The 24,340-nt window shown below is 41.0% G+C and overlaps 2 protein-coding genes across 5 annotated transcripts; one reads left to right on the top strand and one right to left on the bottom strand.

The window, feature by feature from the left end:
- The first annotated feature begins 1,815 nt into the window (after positions 1 to 1,815).
- Positions 1,816 to 16,939, top strand: LOC116413459 (uncharacterized). 4 transcript variants are annotated; one of them, XM_052899018.1, is made up of 12 exons: positions 1,816 to 1,868; positions 2,725 to 2,943; positions 4,462 to 4,621; positions 4,853 to 5,047; positions 6,734 to 6,861; positions 7,294 to 7,390; positions 7,697 to 7,882; positions 8,883 to 8,973; positions 10,320 to 10,464; positions 11,446 to 11,549; positions 14,209 to 14,342; positions 15,664 to 16,939. In XM_052899018.1, the coding sequence occupies exons 2-12, from the start codon at positions 2,753 to 2,755 to the stop codon at positions 15,763 to 15,765; spliced, it is 1,533 nt and encodes a 510-aa protein (XP_052754978.1). In that variant the 5' UTR covers positions 1,816 to 1,868; positions 2,725 to 2,752; the 3' UTR covers positions 15,766 to 16,939. The 4 variants fall into 4 exon arrangements, with proteins under 4 accessions (XP_052754978.1, XP_052754979.1, XP_052754977.1 ...); XM_052899017.1 differs by having other exon boundaries at positions 1,826 to 2,016; XM_052899016.1 differs by having other exon boundaries at positions 1,826 to 2,561.
- LOC128201345 (sperm protamine P1-like) lies at positions 16,851 to 23,072 on the bottom strand. The gene is made up of 4 exons (XM_052898047.1): positions 23,062 to 23,072; positions 20,829 to 20,966; positions 19,799 to 19,908; positions 16,851 to 16,998 (listed from the first exon to the last, which is right to left on the bottom strand). The coding sequence occupies exons 1-3, from the start codon at positions 23,070 to 23,072 to the stop codon at positions 19,812 to 19,814; spliced, it is 246 nt and encodes an 81-aa protein (XP_052754007.1). The 3' UTR covers positions 16,851 to 16,998; positions 19,799 to 19,811.
- Between the last annotated feature and the right edge of the window lie 1,268 nt (positions 23,073 to 24,340).

The following is a 24,340-nucleotide window of genomic DNA, read 5'->3' as shown; positions in this document are numbered from 1 at the left end:
CGAAACAGTATACCCTGTTACGTCCACGGTACTGCTCATGTCTATAGGCGACGGTTACAACTTTCCATCAGGAGGGCCGTCAGCTTGTCTGCCATTCTAAGTTGTATAAAAAAAAAGAATACCGTCACATAAATCATTGATTGGTGAGAATTATCGTGTATAGTGTCTTAATAATGGGAGAAACTATCTCCATGTCCTGCAGCCGGCCATCTCCATCAGTCTGATTCCGGTGTGAGTACTATTTTAAATAGCACCTTGGATCGGATTACAAGTACTGACCTGGTATACCATTATTTTATGGGTATTTGTTGTTTTGTAATCAGGAGATCATCAGTACTATCATTTCAATAACCATTACCTGTCCACTAAACATAGGCCTCCCCCATAAACTGTTCTATGGAACACTCCTGCGCCACCTGCATCCACTGACCTCCAGCAATGTTTTCTAAGTCGTCACTCCATTGTGTGGGGTTCGTCCTACCTTCAGGAGAATACCGTTTGTGGTGAAACACGCTCATTGGAGTGGTTGTTTACACGCCGCCCCATTAAAGACTTTGTACTCGTTTGCATGGGTACCTTTGTCCCACTGTGAGCAGTAGTGCTCGCATGGCTAATACAGGTTGAAGGGATATGAGATATGGCAAGATACGGTGGCATATCACCATGGTATTATATTATCTGTGAACAGAAGTACCATGGTCGTAATAATCTGTGATGTATAGCAAAACAAACGCAAGGCAAACAAGCTGACGGCCCACCTGATGGAGAGTGATAACCGTCGCCTATAGACATAAGCAGTACCATAGACATAACAGAGTCTACTGCTTCGCCCATGATATCCCCATGCGTTGCCATTCCTGAGGACTAAGGTGTTATTTCTCTGTACCTTATAAATTCACTGTCATATCCCACCCTTCAAACCGAAACACAGCCATGCAAACACAACTGCTTCACGGTAGAAACACGAATGGGACAGAGGTGGCCAAGCAAACGACTTTTGTACAAAGTCTCCCTCTGGTGAAACTTCCCATCAGGCGGGCCGTCAACTTATTTGTCGTTCTAATATGAATAAAAATTCTAGGTTAGCTGTCATGTGGCAGAGGAATTGTTCAATAACTTATGATGCCCACAGCCACTTTCTACCATCGTACGGCTCGCCATCGATAGGGAGTTCATCCTCATATCCTACAGCCTCAATGGTCGCGTACTGCGTGGTTTCAGAGATGTTTCCTCCCACGAACACTCAGGTTGTGGAATGAGCTCCCTGCCGAGGTTTTCCCAAGAGACTACAGCATGGGGTTCTTCAAAAGGGGGGTAAAGAGGTTTCTTCAGGGTCGGCAACGCACGCGTAATGCCTCTGGTATTGCAGGCGTTCATAGGCTACGGTAACCACTTACCATCAGATGGGCCGTATGCTTGTTTGCCACCTCAGTGGTATAAAGAAAGAAAATTTCATAAGGAAGTCGTTAATATGTACTGAAATATAAACAATTGGAGAGAATAGTCATATATAAGCCAGTAGTTGCCACGCTTAACAAGCGTGATGGCAACCGCAGTTAGGCTTCGGTGATGTTTTAAGAGGGACGCTGCTGCCCATTCCTCTCCCATTAAGTCCATGGCATATTCTAGACTAGAAACATACAGCAACAAAAGTAACGGATCAATATTTTTATCATATAAAAAAATCATGAAATGTATGTATGGCGTTTGCTGTAATGATTGCTTAATGACGGCGTTGCGTGATCAATTTGCACGTAATCATTAAATAATTGTTGTCATTCATTTCATGAAAGGTGCAACGGTTAAAATACTTTCAAAATGGACGCTTTCGTTTAGACTTAAATCGGTTGTAAACGTCGCATATAAATGTACCACTAAATATTTTTGCACCTACTTCGTATTTTGCTTTGAAATTTTTTAAATACAATTCTGCCATAAAAATTTAAATTTTCAGTTCAAACCGAAACACAGCCACGCAAACAACTGCTTTATGGTTGAAACACGAATGGGACAGAGGTACCCAAGCAATCGACTTTTGTACAAAGTCTCCCTCTGGTGACATTTATTAAGTGATATTTTCAAACGACTTCAAAAACAACGATGTTCTCAAATCAGTTGTATTCTTTTACGTCTGTAACCTCAGGATACCGTTGTTTGTAAACCACTTTCGACTTGATCTGAAAAGACATACTTTTAAACTAATTCCGTAGAAATTTAATCAAAATTGATTCAATAGTTTAGTTTTAAAACCAAAATAACTGGGTTTTCCACGATCAAAATGGGTATTTTTTTTCGTAGAAAAAATCTTTTTTTTTTTATACAACTTAGAATGGCGAACAAGCTAACAGCCCACCTGATGGAAAGTGGTAACCGTCACCTATAGACATGAGCAGTACCATGGACTTTGTTGCTATTTTTTTTGCCCAATTCTTAAGGAAAATTATTTAGATTCCCTAATAAAATACACGTCATTTTCAGTTTTTTTTAATAGTTGGCAGTGGAGTGGTTACCCTCCCTGCGCTAACGGTAAACGCTGAGAGGACACCAGAGACAGATGATAGGTGAGAATGAAAAGACAGATCAATTAGCCCATCGTGATGAATACACCTGGAATTCATCAGGATGGTTTCCAGGGAGGACCATGTGGTGGTCGACCGGATAGGGTATACCGATAGTAAGCAGTAGTTCATATTACTAACAATCCCCCTCCTTCGTCATTTCCAGTTAGACAAAAACAACTTTACAATCGGATATGCAAATGTATTCATTGTACTCACAATATTCACTCGGGGAGACACGTCCCCGACCACGACCAAGACCAAAGAACAGATGGCCGGTGTCCGTCGCGAGGAGTTGTGTACGCTGCGGTAAGGAATTCTGCCTCTTCACTACCATACATGGGTTCAATCACATCGCCGTGCCAGGAAGACATTGGACCGAACGGTTAGCAATATTTTTATAAAGAACTAACTAAATACAGAAATAATTTTTCAAATCCTACTGGTAATTCCAGAGATTGGTGCGTTTAAACAAACAAACAAATAGTTTTCTATACAACTTAGAATGGCAAACAAGCTGACGGTCCACCTGATAGAAAGTGGTAACCGTCGCCTATAGACATGAACAGTACCGTGGACATAACAGAGTATACTGTTTCACCCATGATACCTCCCATGCGTTGGCATTCCTGAGGACTCAGGTGTTATTCCTCTGTACCCAGTAAATTCACGCCATATCCCACCCTTCAAACCAAAACACAGCCATGCACACAACTGCTTCACGGTTGAAACACGAATGGGACAGAGGTACCCAAGCAATCGACTTTTGTACAAAGTCTCCCTCTGGTGAAATAATACCACTTTATTATATTAGTATAGATTTATAACAGTCGCAACCCGCCTTTTATGCAATTTGTCATAAATGCAACTACTCATATACCTAAATCCCACATTCTCTCCCACAAAGTGACATCCTATTCCTTCCTCTAAACTCCTTTGAAAAACCTTTCAAAAATGTACTCAAAAATCAACAATCAATGTGCCAACAATAATTGCCCAGAGCAGTGACCTATAGGCATAAATTCTCCATTGAAAAGGACCAATATTGCTCAATCCCTATTGTGCGAAAAGCGGAGAATCGTACATGTTGGAAGGCATTGGTAAAGGCCTATATCCAGCAATTAATAGATACAGGTTGAAATAATGATGATAGCATACGTAAATCGTCATAATCGCAGCTCGTCATGTACGTAGTTTGTCATAATTGCAGCTCGTCATATATGTAGTTTGTCATAATTGCAGCTCGTCATATTCGTAGTTTGTCATAATTGCAGCTCGTCATGTACGTAATTTGTCATAATTGCAGCCCGTCATGTACGTAGTTTGTCATTATTGCAGCCCGTCATATATTTAGCTTGTCATAATTGCAGCCCGTCATATACGTAGGATGTTATAATTGCAGCTCGTCATATACGTAGTTTGTCCTAATTGCAGCTCGTCATATATGTGGCTTGTCATAATTGCAGCTCGTCGTCTACGTAGTTTGTCATAATTGCAACTCGTCATATACGTAGTTTGTCCTAATTGCAGCTCGTCATATACGTGGCTTGTCGTAATTGCAGCTCGTCATATACATAGTTTGTCATAATTGCAGCTCGTCATATATGTAGTTTGTCATAATTGCAGCTAATCATATACGTAGTTTGTCATAATTGCAGCTGATAATATATATTCAGTCAAAGATTGATCACTAATATGGTGGAAAGTTGTGGATTTTCTGTTAGTAACACTGGTGATCAATCTCCGAGTGTTGGCAGTCGTACACATATTAATGGTAGCGGAATTCAACCAAATAATTCTAATTAAATAACCAGATATACATAGTTTGTCATAATGACAGCCTGTACACTGTCAGGAAACAACAGGTAAGGATATAATGTACTCCATTCTCCAATTCTTCTAGAGTGCTGTGGGTGTGCTTAACTGTGGGTGCGATATGGGGCGCGATAGGAGTCTCATTGGGACAATGGCAACGGTACAACGAGAATCCGACCGTTGTGACCCTGGAAAAGGATTTCAGGACTTGGATGTTCAATATGCCCGCCATCACCGTATGTAGCAAGGTAAGGAAGTCTACAGGTATAGATTTGGGAGAAAGGGATTATTAGTATTGGGGATCTAACAGCTTCATTGCTAACAATATACCTTATCAGGTCGACCTCCACGCGGTTTCTCCTGGAAACCATCTTTATTATCTGTGAAGAACAATGACATGTGAAAATAATAAAATCGTATAGAAAATAATATATATATTTAAAAGCCCGACTGGCTAAATCAAAAATACTTGGTTGCAGGACCGAGTAGACCCGAAGAAATTAGAGAAGACTATCACGAAATACTGGGGCGTCAACCAATTGGATGCCAAGTACGAATATTACAGCCAGTTTGTCAGCACCGTGGCCAACTCGGACCTGTTCCACCTGCAAGAGTACGAGACGTATAAGGATGACGAGAGCCTCAACGTAGACCTTTATCAGCTGACTGTTGATGTGAGTTCATGCTCGAATTTTTTTATACAACTTGGCAACTTTCTACCATCGTACGGCTCGCCATCGACAGGGAGTTCATCCTCATGTCCTACAGCCTCAATGGTCGCGTACTGCGCGATTTCAGAGATGTTTCCTCCCACGAACACTCAGGTTGTGGAATGAGCTCCCTGCCGAGGTTTTCCCAAGAGACTACAGCATGGGGTTCTTCAAAAGGGGGTAAAGAGGTTTCTACAGGGTCGGCGACGCACGCGTAATACCTGTGGTATTGAAGGTGTTCATAAGTTACGGTAAACACTTACCATCAGGTGAGCCGTATGCTTATTTGCTACCTCAGTGGTATAAAAATAAGTAAACATTTTGACGGTTCAAACTGTTAAAACTGAACATGTTTTTAACACCAGAGGGAGACTGTACAGAAGTCGTTTGCTTGGACACCTCTGTTCCATTCGTGTTTCTACCGTGTAGCAGTTGTTTACATGGCTGTGTTTCGGTTTACTGGTGGGTTTTTTTAGTGAATTTACAGGGTACAGAATAACGCCTGAGTCCTCAGGAATGGCAACGCATGGGGGGTATCATGGGCGAAACAGTACCCTCTATTATGTCCACGGTACTGCACATGTCTATAGGCGAGGGTTACCCCTTTCCATCAGGTGGGCCGACAGCTTGTTTGCCATTCTAAGATGCTTAAAAAATTTAAGGTCCCTCTTTTACAATCTAACTCGTTTTCAATCGATTTCAAAAACAGAGGAGGTTTGTAAATAAATTGCATGTTTTTTTTTATTTTTGTTACCTCATAACTCTGTCATTTATAAAGCGATTCGAAAAATTCTCTATTTATTTAAAAAGATACGTATATATATATATATATATATATATATATATATATATATATATATATATATATATATATATATATATATATATATATATATATATATATATATATATATATAAATATATAAAATCGTGTCACGGTGTTTGTTACCAAACTCCTCCAAAACGGCTTTACCGATTTTTATGAAATTTTGTGTGCATATTGGATAGGTCTGAGAATCGGCCAACATCTATTTTTCATACCCCTCAATGATAGGGGTGACCCGCCCCTAAATATATTATTTTTATTTTTTTAACAATTTTTTTTTATTTTATTACGATTAAGCATTGAAAAATACATACAGCTTCAAATTTTTACCCTTTCACGATCAACCCCTGTTTTTTAATCGCGATTTTTATATTCCGCAAAAGGGTTGCAAGATGGCGATCAAATATAATAATTGTAGTACGAGAAATTATCATGCATAGTTCTCGAAATAATGTATATGGTAAAACAACGTTTGCAGAGTCAGCTATTATATATATATATATATATATATATATATATATATATATATATATATATATATATATATATATATATATATATATATATATATATATATATATTGGTTGCACAAAATTTTTATTAAATTCATTTCAGTTGTTAAGTTTATAAATTAATATGTATTTTATATTTTTGTTCATTCTATTTCTATTTTAATGTTTCTTGAACACAAAGTACTCTGTGGTTGTCTCTAAATGTGGAACGTAATTTTAAATAAAAAAAAAATCTAAATTATCAATGTATTTTATTTTCAAAAGCGTACGAATCCGAAGCCTGTCGTTAGTTGATTATGAACTGGTGCACAGGTGATGCCAGAGTTTCTGGTGAAGCCAAGTTGGGTTCACGGGCTGGACATCAAGTGGACACCCACTATGACCGAATTAGGCGCATGCTACGTCACCAACTCGGTTGCAATCGCCGACACAGCTATTGTGTAAGTAAATGACTTTACCAAAAGGAGATTCGGTACAAAAGACCTTTAAATAAAATAGTACACTATTGTTGATATTGAATGTACTTACTATTATTTTCCATAATGTTCCTTTGTTTTTTTTTTCAATAAACAGCTTTCTATTTGTAAGCCAATTCGAAATTTAAATTAAAACCTTTTATTAGTTACCTCCTTGGTAGATATGTTTCGAAGTAAAAGGTCATTCCATTTTTAAATTACAGGACAGATATGAGTTTACATAGTAATTTATCTGGCCGCAAAACACGACAGATATGGATTTTCATACGACTTTTGCTGGCCGCTGCCCGCATGTATCTGGCCAGTACGGCAATTTTCATTTATCTCAAAGAAGATTGTCAAAATAACGCTCACATTTCCAAACATGTTTGAGAAAAATATATTTCCTTTGTTCAGGAAACCAGATGTCAACGATACAAAACTGTTCCCGCTAACATGCAAATACTCATCTCTCAGATGCTACGTGCTGCTCGAGATTGTCAATGATACGCTGGTAAGATTCTGTGATTTTGAGTCAATCCAACTATTGAGAGGTGGGGGGAAAGGGATTGTTAGTAATGGGGTCTAACTGACCTATTGCTAACAATATACCCTATCAGGTCGACCTCCACGCGGTTCCCCCTGGAAACCATCATGATTAATTGTAGTGGAAGTCACGGTGGGCTAACTGACCTGTTTCATCCTCACCTATCATCCCCCACTGGTGCCCCGCCGGTGTATACCGTTCCATTCTACCATTCTATTTTCGCCTATTAAATAATAAAACAGGCACTGTTTCTATGGAAAATCATTCCACCAGATGTTCACACACTCCCCGTACGACGTACTGGACTCGTCAGTGCCACCGTCGCTGACGGTGCGGTCACTAGACCGGAACATAGAGTTGAGTGTTGCGGAGACGAGGTGCGGGAAGGGGGTGCGGGAGCTGTCGCCGCTGAGACGAGGCTGCTTGTACACGGACGAACCAGTACAGGCTGGCAGGAAGGTATTCTGCCTACGTGCATACGTGCATACATACATACAATAAACACATAATTCTTTCATTAGTTCATTCATTCACACAGCATGTTATTTATCCATCCGTCCATTCGCCCATCCATCCATCCGTCCATCCGCCCATTCGTCCATTCATCCATCCGTCCATTCGTCAATTCGTTCAATCGTCCATCCGTCCATTCGTCAATTCGTTCATTCGTCCATCTGTCCATTCGTCCATCCGTTCATTCGTCAATCCGTTCACTCGTCCATCCGTTCATTCGTCCATCCGTCCATCCGGTCCTTCGTCCATCTGTCCATTCGTCCATCCGTCCATTCGTCCATTCTTCCATCCGTCAATTCGTACATCTGTCCATACGCCCATCCGTCCATTCGTCCATCCGTTCATTCGTCCATCCGTCCATTCGTCCATCCGTTCATTCGTCCATCCGTCCATTCGTCCATCCGTTCATTCGTCCATCCGTTCACTCGTCCATCCGTCCATCCGTCCATTCGTTCATCCATCCATTCGCCCATCCGTCCATTCGTCCATCCGTCCATTCGTCCATCCGTTCATTCGTCCATCCGTTCACTCGTCCATCCGTCCATCCGTCCATTCGTTCATCCATCCATTCGCCCATCCGTCCATTCGTCCATCCGTCCATCCGTCCATTCGTCCATCCGTCCATTCGTCCATTCGTCCGTTCGTCCATTCGTCCGTTCGTCCATTCGTCCATCCGCCCACCCGTCCATCCGTCCATCCGTCCATTCGTCCATCCGTCCATCCGTCCATCCGTCCATTCGTTCACTCATCAATAGAGGAGTGAACGAATGGACAAAATAACTAACTAATAGCCCATCCGTCCGTCTGTCCAATCGTCGAATCATCTATTCGTTCATTCGATCTGACCAATCGAGCATTTATTAATTCATCTATTGGTCTATTTATCCATTTGTCTAATCGTCGTCCATCCATCCATTCATTCAACTAAATCGTAAACTTATTCTAGGTATACAGTACAAACTCGTGTCGTCTCTCGTGCAGGAGCAAGTTGGCATTAAAGCTTTGTAAATGCCGCCCTTTTTACTATTTTTATGAAGGCAAGTTTACATTTTTTTTTTTATATTTTTAAACCATTCTATACGCTTTCTAACGCTATATAAAAACTAATTATAGGCAACTAACAACCGTTAGCTGTCCACTGCTGAACGTAGGCCTCCCCCATAAAGTGGAGTTTTGCCAATAGTTGCCACGCTTGGCAGACGGGTTGACAACCGCAATTAGGCTTAAATGATGATTAAAGAGAGACGCTGCTGTCCATCCTTCGACTATTAAGTTTAGTCGCCTCGTACGACACCCATGGAAAAAGGAGTGGCCAATTTTATGCCGAGCCCGTAGAGCAAAATGCATACCAGAGGGAGACTTTGTACAAAAGTCGATTGCTTGGGTACCTCTGTCCTATTCGTGTTTCAACCGTGAAGCATGTTTGCATGACTGTGTTTCGGTTTGAAGGGTGGGATATGGCGTGAATTTACAGGGTACAGAGGAATAACACCTGAGTTCTCAGGAATGGCAACGCATGGGGGTATCATGGGCGAAACAGTGTACTCTGTTATGTGCATGGTACTGCTCATGTCTATAGGCGACGGTTACCACTTTCCATCAGGTGGACCGTCAGCTTGTTTGCCATTCTAAGTTGTATAAAATAAAAACATAAAAAACACCCAGGTTAACACAAATAGGCATATTCATGTATACAAATGTTTGCTTGGAATAGGCATTAAATGTTATAAGAAGATACCGAAGGATATTTCGGATCTGCCTTTTAATAAATTTAAAACTGTTATTAAAAAACACTTATTGAACAAAGCCTATTACACACTAAACGATTACTTGAATGACAATCGTGCATGGTGTTAGTTCATGTTAGATCATGCACGGGCTTTTAACGACCATGTAACTTTATAACATACATAGTACATTTAAATAAATATACATAACGTTAACAGAGATTTAAAAGAGTAACTGTTCAGTTACTTGCGGGCTCTTCTCAACAGGTTTTTTTTTATACAACTTAGAATGGCAAACAAGCTGACGGCCCACCTGATGGAAAGTGGTAACCGTCGCCTATAGACAAGAGCAGTACCATGGACATAACAGAGTATACTGTTTCGCCCGTAATACCCCTCATGCGTTGCCATTCCTGAGGACTCAGGTGTTATTCCTCTGTATCCAGTAAATTCACGTCATATCCCACCCATCAACCGAAACACAGCCATGCAAACACAACTGCTTCACGGTTGAAACACGAATGGGACAGAGGTACCCAAGCAATCGACTTTTGTACAAAGTCTCCCTCTTTCCGAACTCTACAGTAGATTAAGAAAAAATGACGATTTAAAAGTGCTTGTAAGCAAGTCTATTTGAATGGAGCTCTCTCTTTCAGAAGGTCCAGCTTGCACCCCGTCTGGTATGTGGTGTTTGGCGACAGTGTCCCATCGTCTGGTCAACAACGATGGTATAAAATGCTCATGCACTGCACCATGCCTTGATGCTGTATATAAGGATATCTCGACAAGTGAACAGTTTTGGTTAGTACAATTAAGTTAGTTTTGGAAATTACAGGGTACGAAGGTATAGACATTAAGGTGCGTGTGCGTATGCGTATACATGTACGTGTGCATGTGCATCTACATGTACGTGCGCGTGTGTGTGTGCATATACGTGTGCGTGCGCGTGTGCGTATGCGTGTACATATACGAGTACATGTGCGTGTTCATTTACGTGTACGTGTGCATGTGCATGTGCGTGTGCTTGTGAATGTCTGTGTCCAAGTACGTGTGCGTATGCGTGAGCATGTGAGTGTCCGTGTCCATGTACATGTGCGTGTGGGTGTGCGTAAGCGTGTGAGTGGCCGTGTCCATGTACATGTGCGTGAGCGTGAGTGTATGCGTGTGCATATACGTGTGCGTGGGTGGGTGCGTGTGTGCGTAAATTTACTAACATTAACAACATTGTTACTAATGAATATTAATGGACCAAAAAGTCGGAAATAAATTATTATTATTATTATTATTTCAATCAAAACACAGCCATTCAATTACGTTTTCATCTCAGCTGAAATACGAATGGAGGAACTTCACCCACACACATTACTTTTGTGCAAAGTCTCCTTCTGATAAATGAATGCCAGTTTTACTTGTACCCTAATATTTAACTACACGCTGTTTTTTTTTTTTTGATACAACTTAGAATGGCAAACAAGCTAACGGCCCACCTGATGGAAAGCGGTAACCGTCGCCTATAGACATGAGCAGTACCATGGACATAACAGAGTATACTGTTTCGCCCATGATACCCCCCATGCGTTGCCATACCTGAGGATTTAGGTGTTATTCCTCTGTTCCCTGTAAATTCACTGCCATATCCCACCCTTCAAACCGAAACACAGTCATGCAAACACAACTGCTTCACGGTTGAAACACGAATGGGATAGAGGTACCCAAGCAATCGACTTTTGTACAAAGTCTCCCTCTGGTTGTTGGTTTCAATATGCCTTCCATCATTACCAGGACCAGCGGGCAGTTTGTGGACCGTGGCTCCGTGAAGTACACGGTGCAGCCACCGCGCTCGCGGTACACCAGGGAGATTGTGTTCCACTTTCAGGATTTAATTGGTGAGTGCATAATATTCCGAGGCCATTATTTTTTTAGTTTATTTTTTTTAATGTTTTTTAATACTACGTAGGTGACATACAAGCAATATAGCTCGTCTGATGGTAAACTGTTACTGTAACTTAATACTAGAGCTTTTTTTTATGGATGAAAATGGTATGGTAACCTCGCCTGCGCTATCGGGATACGCTGGCGGAGCACCAGTGAAGAGTAATAGATGAGAATGAAAACAGGCCAATTAGCGCATCATGATGAATTCATCAGGAATTAACCATGATAGTTTCCAGGGGGAACCGCGAGGAGATCGACCTGGTTGGGTATATTGCTAGCAATGGGATTCTCAGTCTCCATTACTAACAATCCCTTTCCCCCTAGTAGTAGGAGTTTAATTTATCCCACTCAAGGAAAGACAAAGGTACTGAGCCATACAGCCTAATTTTCTATATCCGGGTTATAACAAGGCGGAGTTGCCATATCTTCTTCATTAATCACAAAATACTTATAAGCTTTAAAAACTCTTTATTTAATGTAAACGTATGGATGTCTTGTTTTATAAATCTCCAAATACAATTAATTTACAAATGTCATTAGTAAGGCATAAAGCATATTGCCAAACATTCTACACAAGCAGCCCGTGGGCCAACTGCACACAGGCCTTACTCAGTGCCCTACGAATCCAGTACAATAATAGTTTATTCTCAAACATGTTTGGAAATGTGAGCATTATTTTGACAATCTTCTTCGAGATAAATCAAAATTGCCGTACTGGCCAAGATACATGCGGGCAGCGGCCAACAAAAGTTGTATGAAAATCCAAATCTGTCGTGTTTTGCGGCCAGATAAATTACTATGTAAACTCATATCTGTCCTGTAATTTAAAAATGGAATGACCTTTTACTTCGATACATGGCTACCAAGGAGGTAACTAATATAAGATTTTATTTAAATTTCGAACTGGCTTACAAATAGAAAGCTGTTTATTGAAAAAAAAAAAACAAAGGAACATTATGACGCGTGAAAAATTATTATTGTTCGTTATTCGTCATTGAATTTAAAAAGTAAAATTGTGTTTTTGATTTCCGCGCATTGTTTGAGAAAAGTACTATACAAGCTTTGGCCACAACTAGGCATTGATGGACTCACGTATTTGTGCCTCGGTTACACCTCGGCCCACATTTGTACGTTCGTCCATCAATGCCTCAATGCAGTTGCTGGCCGCTGCAGTAATGTACTATAAAGTGCTGTTGGGGCTACCTCGCTTTTGTAGCGCCTCTAGCATGTTTGCTCAATCTCGCGTATATGACTACTACGCTATAAGGAGAAAGAGAACTGCATCATTGCTACACAGGGTTAGGACAAGCACCAACAGCGTTCTAAAAGTAATAGGCGATAAATATAACTCGCCTATAATTGGGCATTTCATTCAGATGCTGTTCTAGTCGGCTGGCTCACATCTGAGGGAACTGCTTTATTTAATTTGCTTTTCTTTTTTACTAACATAGTTTGTAAGAAAACTGTTACTAACAAAATGGACCAAACTGTAGTCTGAATAATAAAGTACAGATGAGAGCTTTGAGAAGTATGTGTGGTATTACTTTAAAAGATAGAGTATGAAACAGTGTGATTAGAGAGAAGTGTGGACTGAAAGACGATGTAGTGACAAAAATCGAAAAAGGAATGTTGCGTTGGTTTGGTCATTTGGAGAGGATGGATGAAAGAAGAATTACGAAAGAGATTTATCGAGCAAGAATGAATGGAGATGTCGGTAGGGGCCGCCCTAGACGGACGTACGTCGACCAAATAGGCGACGTGCTGAAGAACGGGCCAAATTAAAAGTACCCGTAACCGGTGAGCGTGTATGACAAGATTGATGAATGTGGAAGAAGCGAAAGAGGTTTGTTTGAATCGAAGCATTTGGCGTTCCATTGTTTCTGCCTACCCTAATGGGAGACAGGCGTGATAGATATGTATGTATGTATGTATTATTTACATTGCATTATTTATTTCTCAGCTTTTAGCGCTGGTAATTATACTACACTTACAGGTACGTGACCAAGTAAGTGCAGTGTGTATGTTTGTATGGAAGGTTATGTTTGTGTATGTCGGGTGGCTACTTCATCCTCATCTATATCTAAGAATTTTCTGACTATTCTGCAAGTATTTAATATGGCAGCCTTTTGTAGGGAGATGTAGAGATTTTTTCGTAGACCTATTTGTTTTAGACTATGGTGTAAATGGTTGGGAATGACACCTGTATATGAAAGGACTATCGGTACTATGTAAACTTTTTCCTGTTTCCAGATTCTTGTGATTTCATCTTTAAGTTCAGCGTATTTGTTATTATTATTATTATTATAAAGTATTAAAAGAGTATTTTAAAATTCATCAATTGAGTAGATGCACCTTTCCAACAAAAGTTGTATAAAGTTTTATTTCCAAAATTCTCCAATCTTCGATAGCTTTTTTAATGCATTGGGTAATTTATTATATAATTTAACCGCTTGAAATTTGGCGCCGTGTTTCACTATATTTAGCTTTGGTTGGACATCATATGCAACATCTTTCCGTCTAGAAATCATGCGTATATTTCTCTCTTCTGTCATAAAAATTACAATACACTCCCAGAGCGTACGACGTGTCTTCAAAAATAATCAATTTCAGTATCATTCGGCGGTGCAGCTGGCTTATTCCTCGGCGCCAGCTTCATCAGCTTCGTGGAGATCCTGTACTTCGTATTCGAGAAGGTCATCGTGCTAATCACCAAGCGGAATTTGGTGAAAGAACAGAAAGTCCAAGTATGTTGTAATCTAGTTACTTTTCACCATCAACTTTGGGCAGATTATTGGTACAGAATGGTATGGTAACCCCGCCTGCGCTAACGGAATACGCTGGCGGAGCACCAGTGAAGGATGATAGATGAGAATGAAAACAGGCCAGTTAGTCCATCATGATGAATTCATCAGGAATTAACCATGATAGTTTCCAGGTGGAACCGCGTGGAGGTCGACCTGGTTGGGTATATTGCTAGCAATGGGATTCTCAATCTCCATTACTAACAATCCCTTTCCCCCCATATCTCTATATTAAGAAATAATAGAATTTCAACGTGCCTCCTACCAAATTGTTTATAATTACTGCTCTCCATCCAAAGGTTGTCTGGAAGAGATCGCTCTTAGCGATAAGGCCGCCCATTGTTTTCTCACTGTGATCATTTCTTGTAATTGTTTATATTTATAATAAGTTTACTATTGTAATCTTTTGGAGAAAACAATAAAGAGTATCTATCCATCTAAAAGCATATAAGTACTTACAGATTGGTTTTATAGAAATTTTATCAAAATCGATGCAGCAGTACTTTCTTTCGACCGACGGATTGGTCGACGGATCGGTCGATGGATTGATCGACGGATCGGTCGACGGATCGATCGACGGATTGGTCGACGGATCGATCGATGGATTGATCGACGGATCGGTCGACGGATTGGTCGACGAATTATTAAACATATTGTTCAAATCGGCTATTCCATTCAATAGATATTACGAATTTAATAATTCATAGAAATAGAAAAAATAACGCTGTCGCGTTGTACATGTTATTCGTACCTATTTTAGCGGTGCGGAAGAGGGGCAGGTGGGGGCGGGCACATCTATGAAATAGCTAGCTAGGTAGGTACAGATAAAAATGTAAAATGTTGTAAAAATGTCCACCCGTGCGAAGCCGGGACGGGTCGCTAGTATACTAATCAAAGAAGTTATTTTAAAGAATCAGTTATTTTTTTTTTTGTTTTAATGGGTGATAATGGTATGGTAACCCCGTCTGCGCTACCGGTATACACTGGCGGGGCACCAGTGATAGATGACTGATGAGGATGAAAGCAGGTCAGTTAGCCCATCCTGACGAATTCAACTAGAATTAGCCACGATGGTTTCCAGGGGGGACCACGTGGAGTTCGACCTGACAGGGTATATTGCTAGTAATGGGGCTGTCAAACTCCATTGTTAACAATCCCTTTCCCCTCCGCCTAGTGTCATTTGTGCTTATAGAAATATACTTTGATAATAAGTACATTTAAACATTTTTTTTTTATAATTGTTTTACATTTCGTTTGATTTCAGGAGAAGAGAGCAGTTGTACAAAGTTGTGAAAAGAAACGCATTCTTGAGCTCAACAAGATACTCGAACAAGGAAAACGTTACGAACCGTTTAAAATGTACTAAATTGTATAAATTGCAAGAGAGGCGTTTATCAACTGTTACCTTTATATAGATAGATAGATAGATACTCCTTATTGTTTCCTCCAAAAGATTACAATAGTAAACTTATTATAAATATAAATAATTACAAGAAATGATCATAGTGAGAAAACAATGGGCGGCCTTATCGCTAAGAGCGATCTCTTGCAGGCAACCTTTGGATGGAGAGGAGTAGTTATAAACAGTGTTATATTTTTTATTTATTTACCAGAAACTAAATCTTGCCAATACAATTGATAACAATATTCAACACGGCTATATTTCGCCAAACGGATTTTAGTGCAACGTGGCAGAGAAGCCGTGTGGTCCCGGCATAGAATAAGCCACCCGTTCCTTTCCCGTTGTGTCGTGTCGACTACAGAAACTAAATGGTCGACAGATGGGCAGCAGTGTACCTCTTTTAACATTCCAAACTAAAGCTAAGCCTAACTGCGGTTGCCAATCCGCTTGCTAACGTTCCACGTGGTCCCCCCTGGAAACCATCGTGTTAAATTTCAAAAGAATTTATCACGATGGGCTTACTGCGTTACCTGCGTTTCATCCTCACCTATCATCCCTCACTAGTGCCCCTTCGGTGTATACTGATAGCTCAAGCGGGGTTACCATACCATTATCACCTATTAAAAAAAATCCTCATGACCTTCGATCCTATAAAGGTAGTATCTAAGCCGAGATGCTCTCAAAAACATGGTTAAAAATAGGAACAGTTTTCTGATAAATAAAAACGTGATCAAGTCAGTATAAAGGGTTCAAAAATAATACATTTCATTTTTCTTGGGGAATGTTGCTTATTTTAATAAATATATACTGTCACTAAAATACATTCTCAAATAGCAATATGACATGACGTCAACAGCTAGTCATTTTTGAGTTGCGACCTTAAAATGACCAAACTATGACGTCCCATTATCGTCACAGACGTCACCATAGGTCGCGACCTAAAATGACCAAACTATGACGTCCCATTATCGTCACAGACGTCACCATAGGTCGCGACCTAAAATGACCGAACTATGACGTCCCATTATCGTCACAGACGTCATCATAAGTTTTCTGTTAAAGAAAATTACACTTTAATCTCAAATCTCAAATAAATCAAAAATTGTAATAATAATTAAAACACATTATTGAACGAAAACGTTGTATTATTAAAAAAAAAAAATATGTAACAAAAAGTCCGAAAAGTTGGCGTTGAGTCTGTAAACAAAAATATAGTAATTAATAATTATCTACATTTTCCGCTTCGCAAAGAAACTGGGCGTCTACCATGAAAAGTAATACCGAATTTTCGGACTCATTTCGTATTTTCTTTCATACCAAAGTCGGCCCAGTGAATGGAGCTTAATATTTTGTTATTCATAAATTCTACCATAAAAGTCCAGAGAAGTAATATTTTAATATTTTTATTATTTTTAAACAGTGTTAATTATGTAATTTTAACATCAAATTTGCGTTTCGTTCAACCCCGAAATTTCGAATAACATTTGATGGTATCCCCCAGTACAGAATTTACACCAGAGGGAGAGTTTGTACAAAAGTCGTTTGCTTGGCCACCTCTGTCCCAATTGTGTTTCTACCGTGACGCAATTGTGTTTGCATGGCTGTGTTTCTGTTTGAAGGGTGGGATATGGCGTGAATTTACATAGTACAGAGGAATAACACCTGAGTCCTCAGGAATGGCAACGCATGGGGGGTATCATGGGCGAAACAGTATACTCTGTTATGTCCATAGGCGACGGTTACCACTTTCCATCAGATGGGCCGTCAGCTTGTTTGCCATTCTAAGTTATATAAAAAAAAACACAGTTAAGTTTGCTTCCGTTTAATTCCCATATTAATTTTCCACTTCATAATTGCCTAGTGTAAGTTGCACAAAGATTTACGGTGAAACATGGAAGTACCATGTTTAGTTCGTATTGAAACCTAACAGCGCCTCTAGCGGATAGTAACGAAAACCCCTTTTTTTATTCTGTTTCCCCTATGAATAGGGAAGGCAAAAGGAGTAAGCCTATACAGCCGAAACCTCCAATTTCTTTTTGATAGGTGAAAATTAAATGACAAGTCTGCCTTGATTTGATAGATGATACACTTGACATTATTGATATATATGACATTATTTTATATGTAACTTACAAGTGCAATAAAGAAAATGTATGAAAATTGAATGATAATTGAAGAATATACACTGGTTAGTTTCCAGGGAGGGGGGGGGGGGCACCTGTAAGGGTATATTGCTAGCAATGGTGATGTTAAACCCTATTTCTAACAATTCCCCTTCCCTCCCTTTTTACTTTTATTACCGTTAAGTTTAATAACAGGGATTTGACCTACGCCGCGTGATCCCGTCATAGAATAAGCCACCTCTTCCATTCCGGGGAGAAGGGATTGTTAGTAATGGAGTTTGACAGCCCCATTGCTAGCAATATGCCTCATCAGGTCAGCCTCCACGTGGTCCCGCCTGGAAACCATCGTGAACAATTCTCGTTGAATTCGTCACGATGGGCTAACTGACCTGTTTCATCCTCGTCTATCGTCCTTTACTGGTATCCTATCAGCGTATACCAATAGCGCGGGTGGGGTTACTATTTCATTATCACCTATAAAAAACCCCTTCCATTCCTATGGGTGTCGTAAGAGGCGACTTAGGGGTCTTAATAGTCAAGAGATGGGCATCAGCGTCCCACTTGAAACCTCACCCAAGCTTAACTACAGACCTAATCCGCGTGCCAAGCATGGCAACTACTTGCAAAGCCCCCCAATAGGGGGAGGCCTATGTTCAGCAGTGGACAGTTAAAAGCTGATATGATAGTGACGATTAAGGGGTTTTGTCACGCAGAAAAACTTATAACACTACGCCCTCTGTGATCTATAGTATATAAAGACGCCAGCTCCCCCCCCCCCCCCTCCACTTCCCTCTTGGAAGATAATTTTCAATAGACTATTGCCTATCATTTAACTGAAGGCACAACAGACACAGCAGTCTACTTGTGACTATGGGAAAAGGAATTGTTAGCAATATGCCCTATTAGATAGACCTCCACGTGGGTTCCCTCTGGAAACCATCGTGAACAATTCTTGTTGAATTCGTCACGATGGGCTAACTGACCTGCTTTATCCTCACCTATCATCCTTCACTGGTGCCCCGCCGGTGTATACCGATAGCGCAGGCGGGGTTACCATTCCATTATCACCCATAAAAAACCCTTAAGGTGGTTGAGCCGTGGTCATTTTTGTACAAAATATGTTTATAACACACGCTGTATATAGTATAACGGTATTTTGTTAACAACCAATACCAAAGACAATCCAGATAAATTCTTAAATCTCTCATAAACCATACAACACCAAAGTCTAAAAGGTACTTCGACTCCCGTCTCTTGACGGAAGTCGAAGTGCGGTGGCCTAAACCGAGGTCCGGGCCGCTCTGGATCTGGCACCCTTGGCGTACGCCGCAGTTTATCGGTAAGAGTCGACACTCTATCGCTTCCCTCCTACGGGCTTGGAGTGCCATCCACACTCACCCCTGCATACATCATCATCTTAATCGTATCAGCCTTTAACTGTCCACTGCTGAACATAAGCCTCCCCCTAGGGGAAAGTACTTGTCACACTTGGTAGGCGCATCGGTAACCACTCAGGCTTTAGAGATGTTCTAAGAGCGACGCTGCTGTCCATCCCTCGCTCTCCCTTAGTCGGGTCTTACGACACCCACGGAATAGGAAGACGTGGCCTATTCTATGCCAGGACCACACACGCGCCAGATAAAGCTGCAAAGACCATCTGCAGCTAAAAGCATGTACAGGTCGAAAAAAGGTCAAAAAAGAATAAACAGGTTTCTTCAGGGTCGGCAACGCGCGTTCATAGGCTTCGGTAACCGCTTACCATCAGGTGAACTGTATGCTTGTTTGCCACCTCAGTGCATTAAAAAAATTTATGTACTCCATACGAATGGACGACGAAGTCACCAGTGAAAATTTGTAACAATACTGTATCCTACCTCTTGAGCAATGTTAAGATCTGGATCTTCGACGATGAATTTTATAGCGTCTGTCGCAGCGATGGCAGCGCTTGAAGGAGCCGGAACGGGAGCGACATCGCCACAGGTAACTGTCCAGACAATTTAACAAGGCATAGGTAATATGGATAACGGGGGGGAAATGATTGTTAGCAATGGAGTTTAACAGCCCCATTGCTAGCAATATCAGATCGATCTTCAAGCAATTCCCGCCGGAAACCACCGTGGTTAAGTCATATGAAATTCGTTACGATGAGCTAACTGATCTCCTTGTGGGGAAAAAGGTTTGTTAGTAATGAGATGTAACAGGCTCATTACTATCAATATACCTTAACAGATCGACCTTCACGCGGTTCCCCTGGAAACTATCGTGGTTGATTTTCGATAAGTAGACTTTGTACAAAAGTCGTTTGCTTGGCCACCTCTATCCCATTCATGTTTCTACTGTGAAGCAGTTATGTTTGCATGGCTGTGTTTCGGTTTGAAGGGTGGGATATGGCAGTAAATTTACAGGGTACAAAGGCATAACACTTCAAGAATGACAACGCATGGGGGGTATCATGGGCTGTTATGTCCATGGTACTGCTCATATCTATAGGCGACGGTTTTTCATCACATTGACTGTCACTTGTTTACCATTCTAAGTTGCATAAAAAAACACGATAGGCTGACTGATCTGCCTTTTCATACCAATAACCTGTCACTGGTGCCCCGCTAGCGTATACCTATAGTGCAGGTCATACCATCCTAATATCACCTCGGTGGGGGGAAAGGGATTGTTAGCAATGGAGTTCGACATTGCTAGCAATATCAAGTCGACCTCCACGTGGTTCCCCCTAGAAACCATCATGAACAATTCTTGTAGAATTCATCACGATGGGCTAACTGACCTGCTTCATCCTCATCCCTCACTGGTGCCCCGCCGGTGTATACCGATAGCGCGGGTGGGGTTACCATTCCATTATCACCCATTAAAAAAAATATATCACCGCGGTAGAGTTGTTATACTGACCGTCCCCGGCGGCAGGAGCGCGAGCGGCGCTTACGCCGGCCGTAGCGCCTGCGCCGCCGGCAGCTGCACTGCCGCACCCTGTACCGGCGGTCACCGGAGCGGCATCGTTTGAACCTACCACTTCTACTACGACAGCGGCTGCAAATACACGCAATATTGAATTAATTGAGAACGTTCATAACGCCGTGTGGTCCCGCTCGGCATAGAATGGGCCATCCCTTCCTTTCCCGTGGGTGTCGTGAAAGACGACTAAGGGAATAATGGTCAAGGGATGGACAGCATCGTTCCTTTTGAAACATCACCAAAGCTTAAATGCAGTTGCAAACCCATTTGCCAAATGTGGCAATTATTATCAAAACACGCCTTATATGGATGGCCTATGTTCAGGAGTGTCCAGTTTACGGCCGAATGTGAAAATAATGACGTTCCTAACTTCACTTTGCCGAAGTGTGTCAAAAGTAGACATGAGCAGTACCATGGATATAACAGAGTATACTGTTTCGCCCACGATACCCCCCATGTGTTGCCATTCCTGAGGACTCAGGTGTTACTTCTCTATACCCTATAAATTCACTGCTATATTCCACCCTTCAAACCGAAACACAGCCATGCAAACACAACTGCTTCACGGTGGAAACACGAATGGGACAGAGGTGCCCAAGCAAACGACTTTTATTCAAAGTCTCCCTTTGGTAGATTCAATATATTCAAATTACTTGCAACACGAAAAAAAAATATACAAGCATTGTTTTTCTTTAAAACATGTGTTGTTAAAATTCCGTCAGCAAAAGTGACGTTTAGCTGACTTTTTTTTATACAACTTAGAATGGCAAACAAGCTGACGGCCTACCTGATGTAAAGTGGTAACCGTCGCCTATAGACATGAGCAGTACCATGGACATAACAGAGTATATTGTTTCGCCCTCATGCGTTGCCATTCCTGAGGACTCAGGTGTTATTCCTCTGTACCCAGTAAATTCAAGTCATATCCCACCCTTCAAACCAAAACACAGCCATGCAAACACAACTGCTTCACTAGATTATGATCTGTTTTTGACACTTGATGCTCTATCTATACGTAACAGTACGTTATGCAAATTTTTTGCACCAACCCTCAACAACAGCAACACATGAAGGAGAGGAGGGGGAGAAGCAATTGTTAATAATTCCCATTATTAATAGTTCCCACTAGCAACCCCACTACAACATACCCTGTCGGGGGAAAGGATTGTTATTGGGGAGCTTAGTCCCCATTGCTATCAATTAACCCTATCAGGTCGACCTCCACGCTGTTCCCCCTGGAAACTATCGTGACTAATTTATCGTTGAATTCGTCAGAATGGGCTAACTGACCTGCCTTTTTATCCTCACCGCATAACGCAGGCAGGGTTACCGTGCCATTTTCACCAATAAAAAAACATACCCTATAAGGTCGACCTCCATGCGATTGCTCTAGGAAACCATCGTCATTGACTCTTGTTGAATACATCACGAGGAATCAACTGACTTGCTTTCATCCTCACCAATAATCTCTCACTGGTGCCCCGCCAGCGTATACCGATAGCGCAGGCGGGGTTACCATACCATACACAAGGGTTTCAAAGCAGGGGTAAAAAGATTGTTAGTAATGCGTACTACCACTCCCATTGCTAGCAATATATTGTACAATATACCAGAGAGACTTTGTACATAACTCGTTTGCTTGGCCACCTCTGTCCCATTCGTATTTCTACCGTGAAGCAGTTGTGTATGCATGGCTGTGTTTCGGTGTGAAGGGTGGAATATGGCAGTGAATTTATAGGGTACAGAGGAATGCATGAGGGTATCATGCGTGAAACAGTATACTCTGTTATGTCCATGGTACTGCTCATGTCTATAGGCGACGGTTACCACTTTCCATCAGGTGGGCCGTCAGCTTGTTTGCCATTCTAAGTTGCATAAAAAAAAAGTAAAAATAATAATATTTTTTTAATGGATGATCATGGAATGGTAACCCCGCCTGCGCTAACGATATACGCTGGCGGGGCACCAGTGAGGGGTGACAGGTGAGAATGAAAAGGTCAGTTAGCCCATCGCGATGAATACACTTGGAATTCATCGCGATAATTTCCAGGGGGACCACGGGGAGGTCGACCGGTTAGGGTATATTGTTAGCAATGGGACTGATAATCCGCATTACTAACAATCCCTTCCCCCCAAATTCTAATTATTAGATAACATACAAGGCACTTACCCTTCTCTCATAGTAAAATTACTTACAAAGATTCGTATCAAAGAAGTTGGTTACCATTTTGAGTGTATCACTTACGTTTTGCACATTCTAAAACAAAACAATTGTTACCTTACTAACATTATAAACAAACTGATGCCTGCGACTTTGCCCGCGTGGTATTTGCTATTCCTGCTGGTCTACCGTGAAATGAAATGCCGAAATTTCGGACTCAATTTCGTGTTTTTGTTTATACCAAAATCGTACCAATAAATGGAGTTTAACATTTCGTTCGTCATACATCCTATCGTAAAAGTTCAAAGGAACAATATTTTAACATTTTTAATATTTCCAAACGGCATGTATTATGTAATTTTAACATCAAATTTCTGTTTCGTTTGGCTCCGAAATTTCGGAAAACATTTCATGGTAGGCTCTCTGTTTAGTACGTATCGATGTATGTGCCTACCTATTTATTACGTCCGGGAACACTGGACCAAAATTAACAAATGACGGGTCGTTTTCACTCTTTGTCTTAGGTTGAAATGAGTTTACTTAAGTAGGTTCCGTACAAACGTACAAACACAGATAAACAAAAAATTTGAAAAAAACTCAGTTTTTAGCATTATTTTTTTCTATGTACAGACATTCGATTTCTACAGTTACGAAATTTTTAATAAAAAATCTCTATTACCCCTCTGACCGGGCGTCCCGCGATTTCCGCGTGCAGTAGCTACTACTGGTAGTTTAAATTCCCGCATCCCGTCATTCGACGTGCTCGCATTTTTTATATTTATTGACGTTGTTATCCAGCGATTTTCGTTTCGGTACATTTATTTATTTATTTATTCATTAGTACATATATGTGTACATGGCGGACTTAATGCTAAAAGCATTCTCTCCCAGTCGACCATAGGCAAGTGTCAGAATACTCGAATGCGGTACCACGGGACCGGGACGGTTACCACTTTCCATCAGGTGGGCCGTCAGCTTGTTTGCCATTCTAAGTTATATAAAAAAAAAAATACAGCTAGTAAATAAATTAAAACACGCAAAATGCTTACTTCCGTTTCTGACGATATCTTGCCATAATGCTGGCTGTGTGGAGTGTCTAGAAATAAAAATATTAAATATATACTCACGACTAGGTATGGGCACAGATAATATAATACTTAGTATGGATAACTAGCAATACACTAGGGGGGGAGGGATTGTTAATAATGGAGAGTAAGGGCCCCATTGCTAGCAATATACCCACCAACCAGGTCGACCTCCACGTGGTCCCCCCTGGAAACCATCGTGC

Source organism: Galleria mellonella, unplaced genomic scaffold (genome assembly GCF_026898425.1).
Source record: "Galleria mellonella isolate WM207_F2 unplaced genomic scaffold, CSIRO_AGI_GalMel_v1 utg121, whole genome shotgun sequence".
NCBI classification, from domain to species: Eukaryota; Metazoa; Arthropoda; class Insecta; order Lepidoptera; family Pyralidae; genus Galleria; species Galleria mellonella.
Note: the sequence above shows the minus strand (reverse complement) of the source record. Positions and strands in the feature narration are given on the sequence as shown.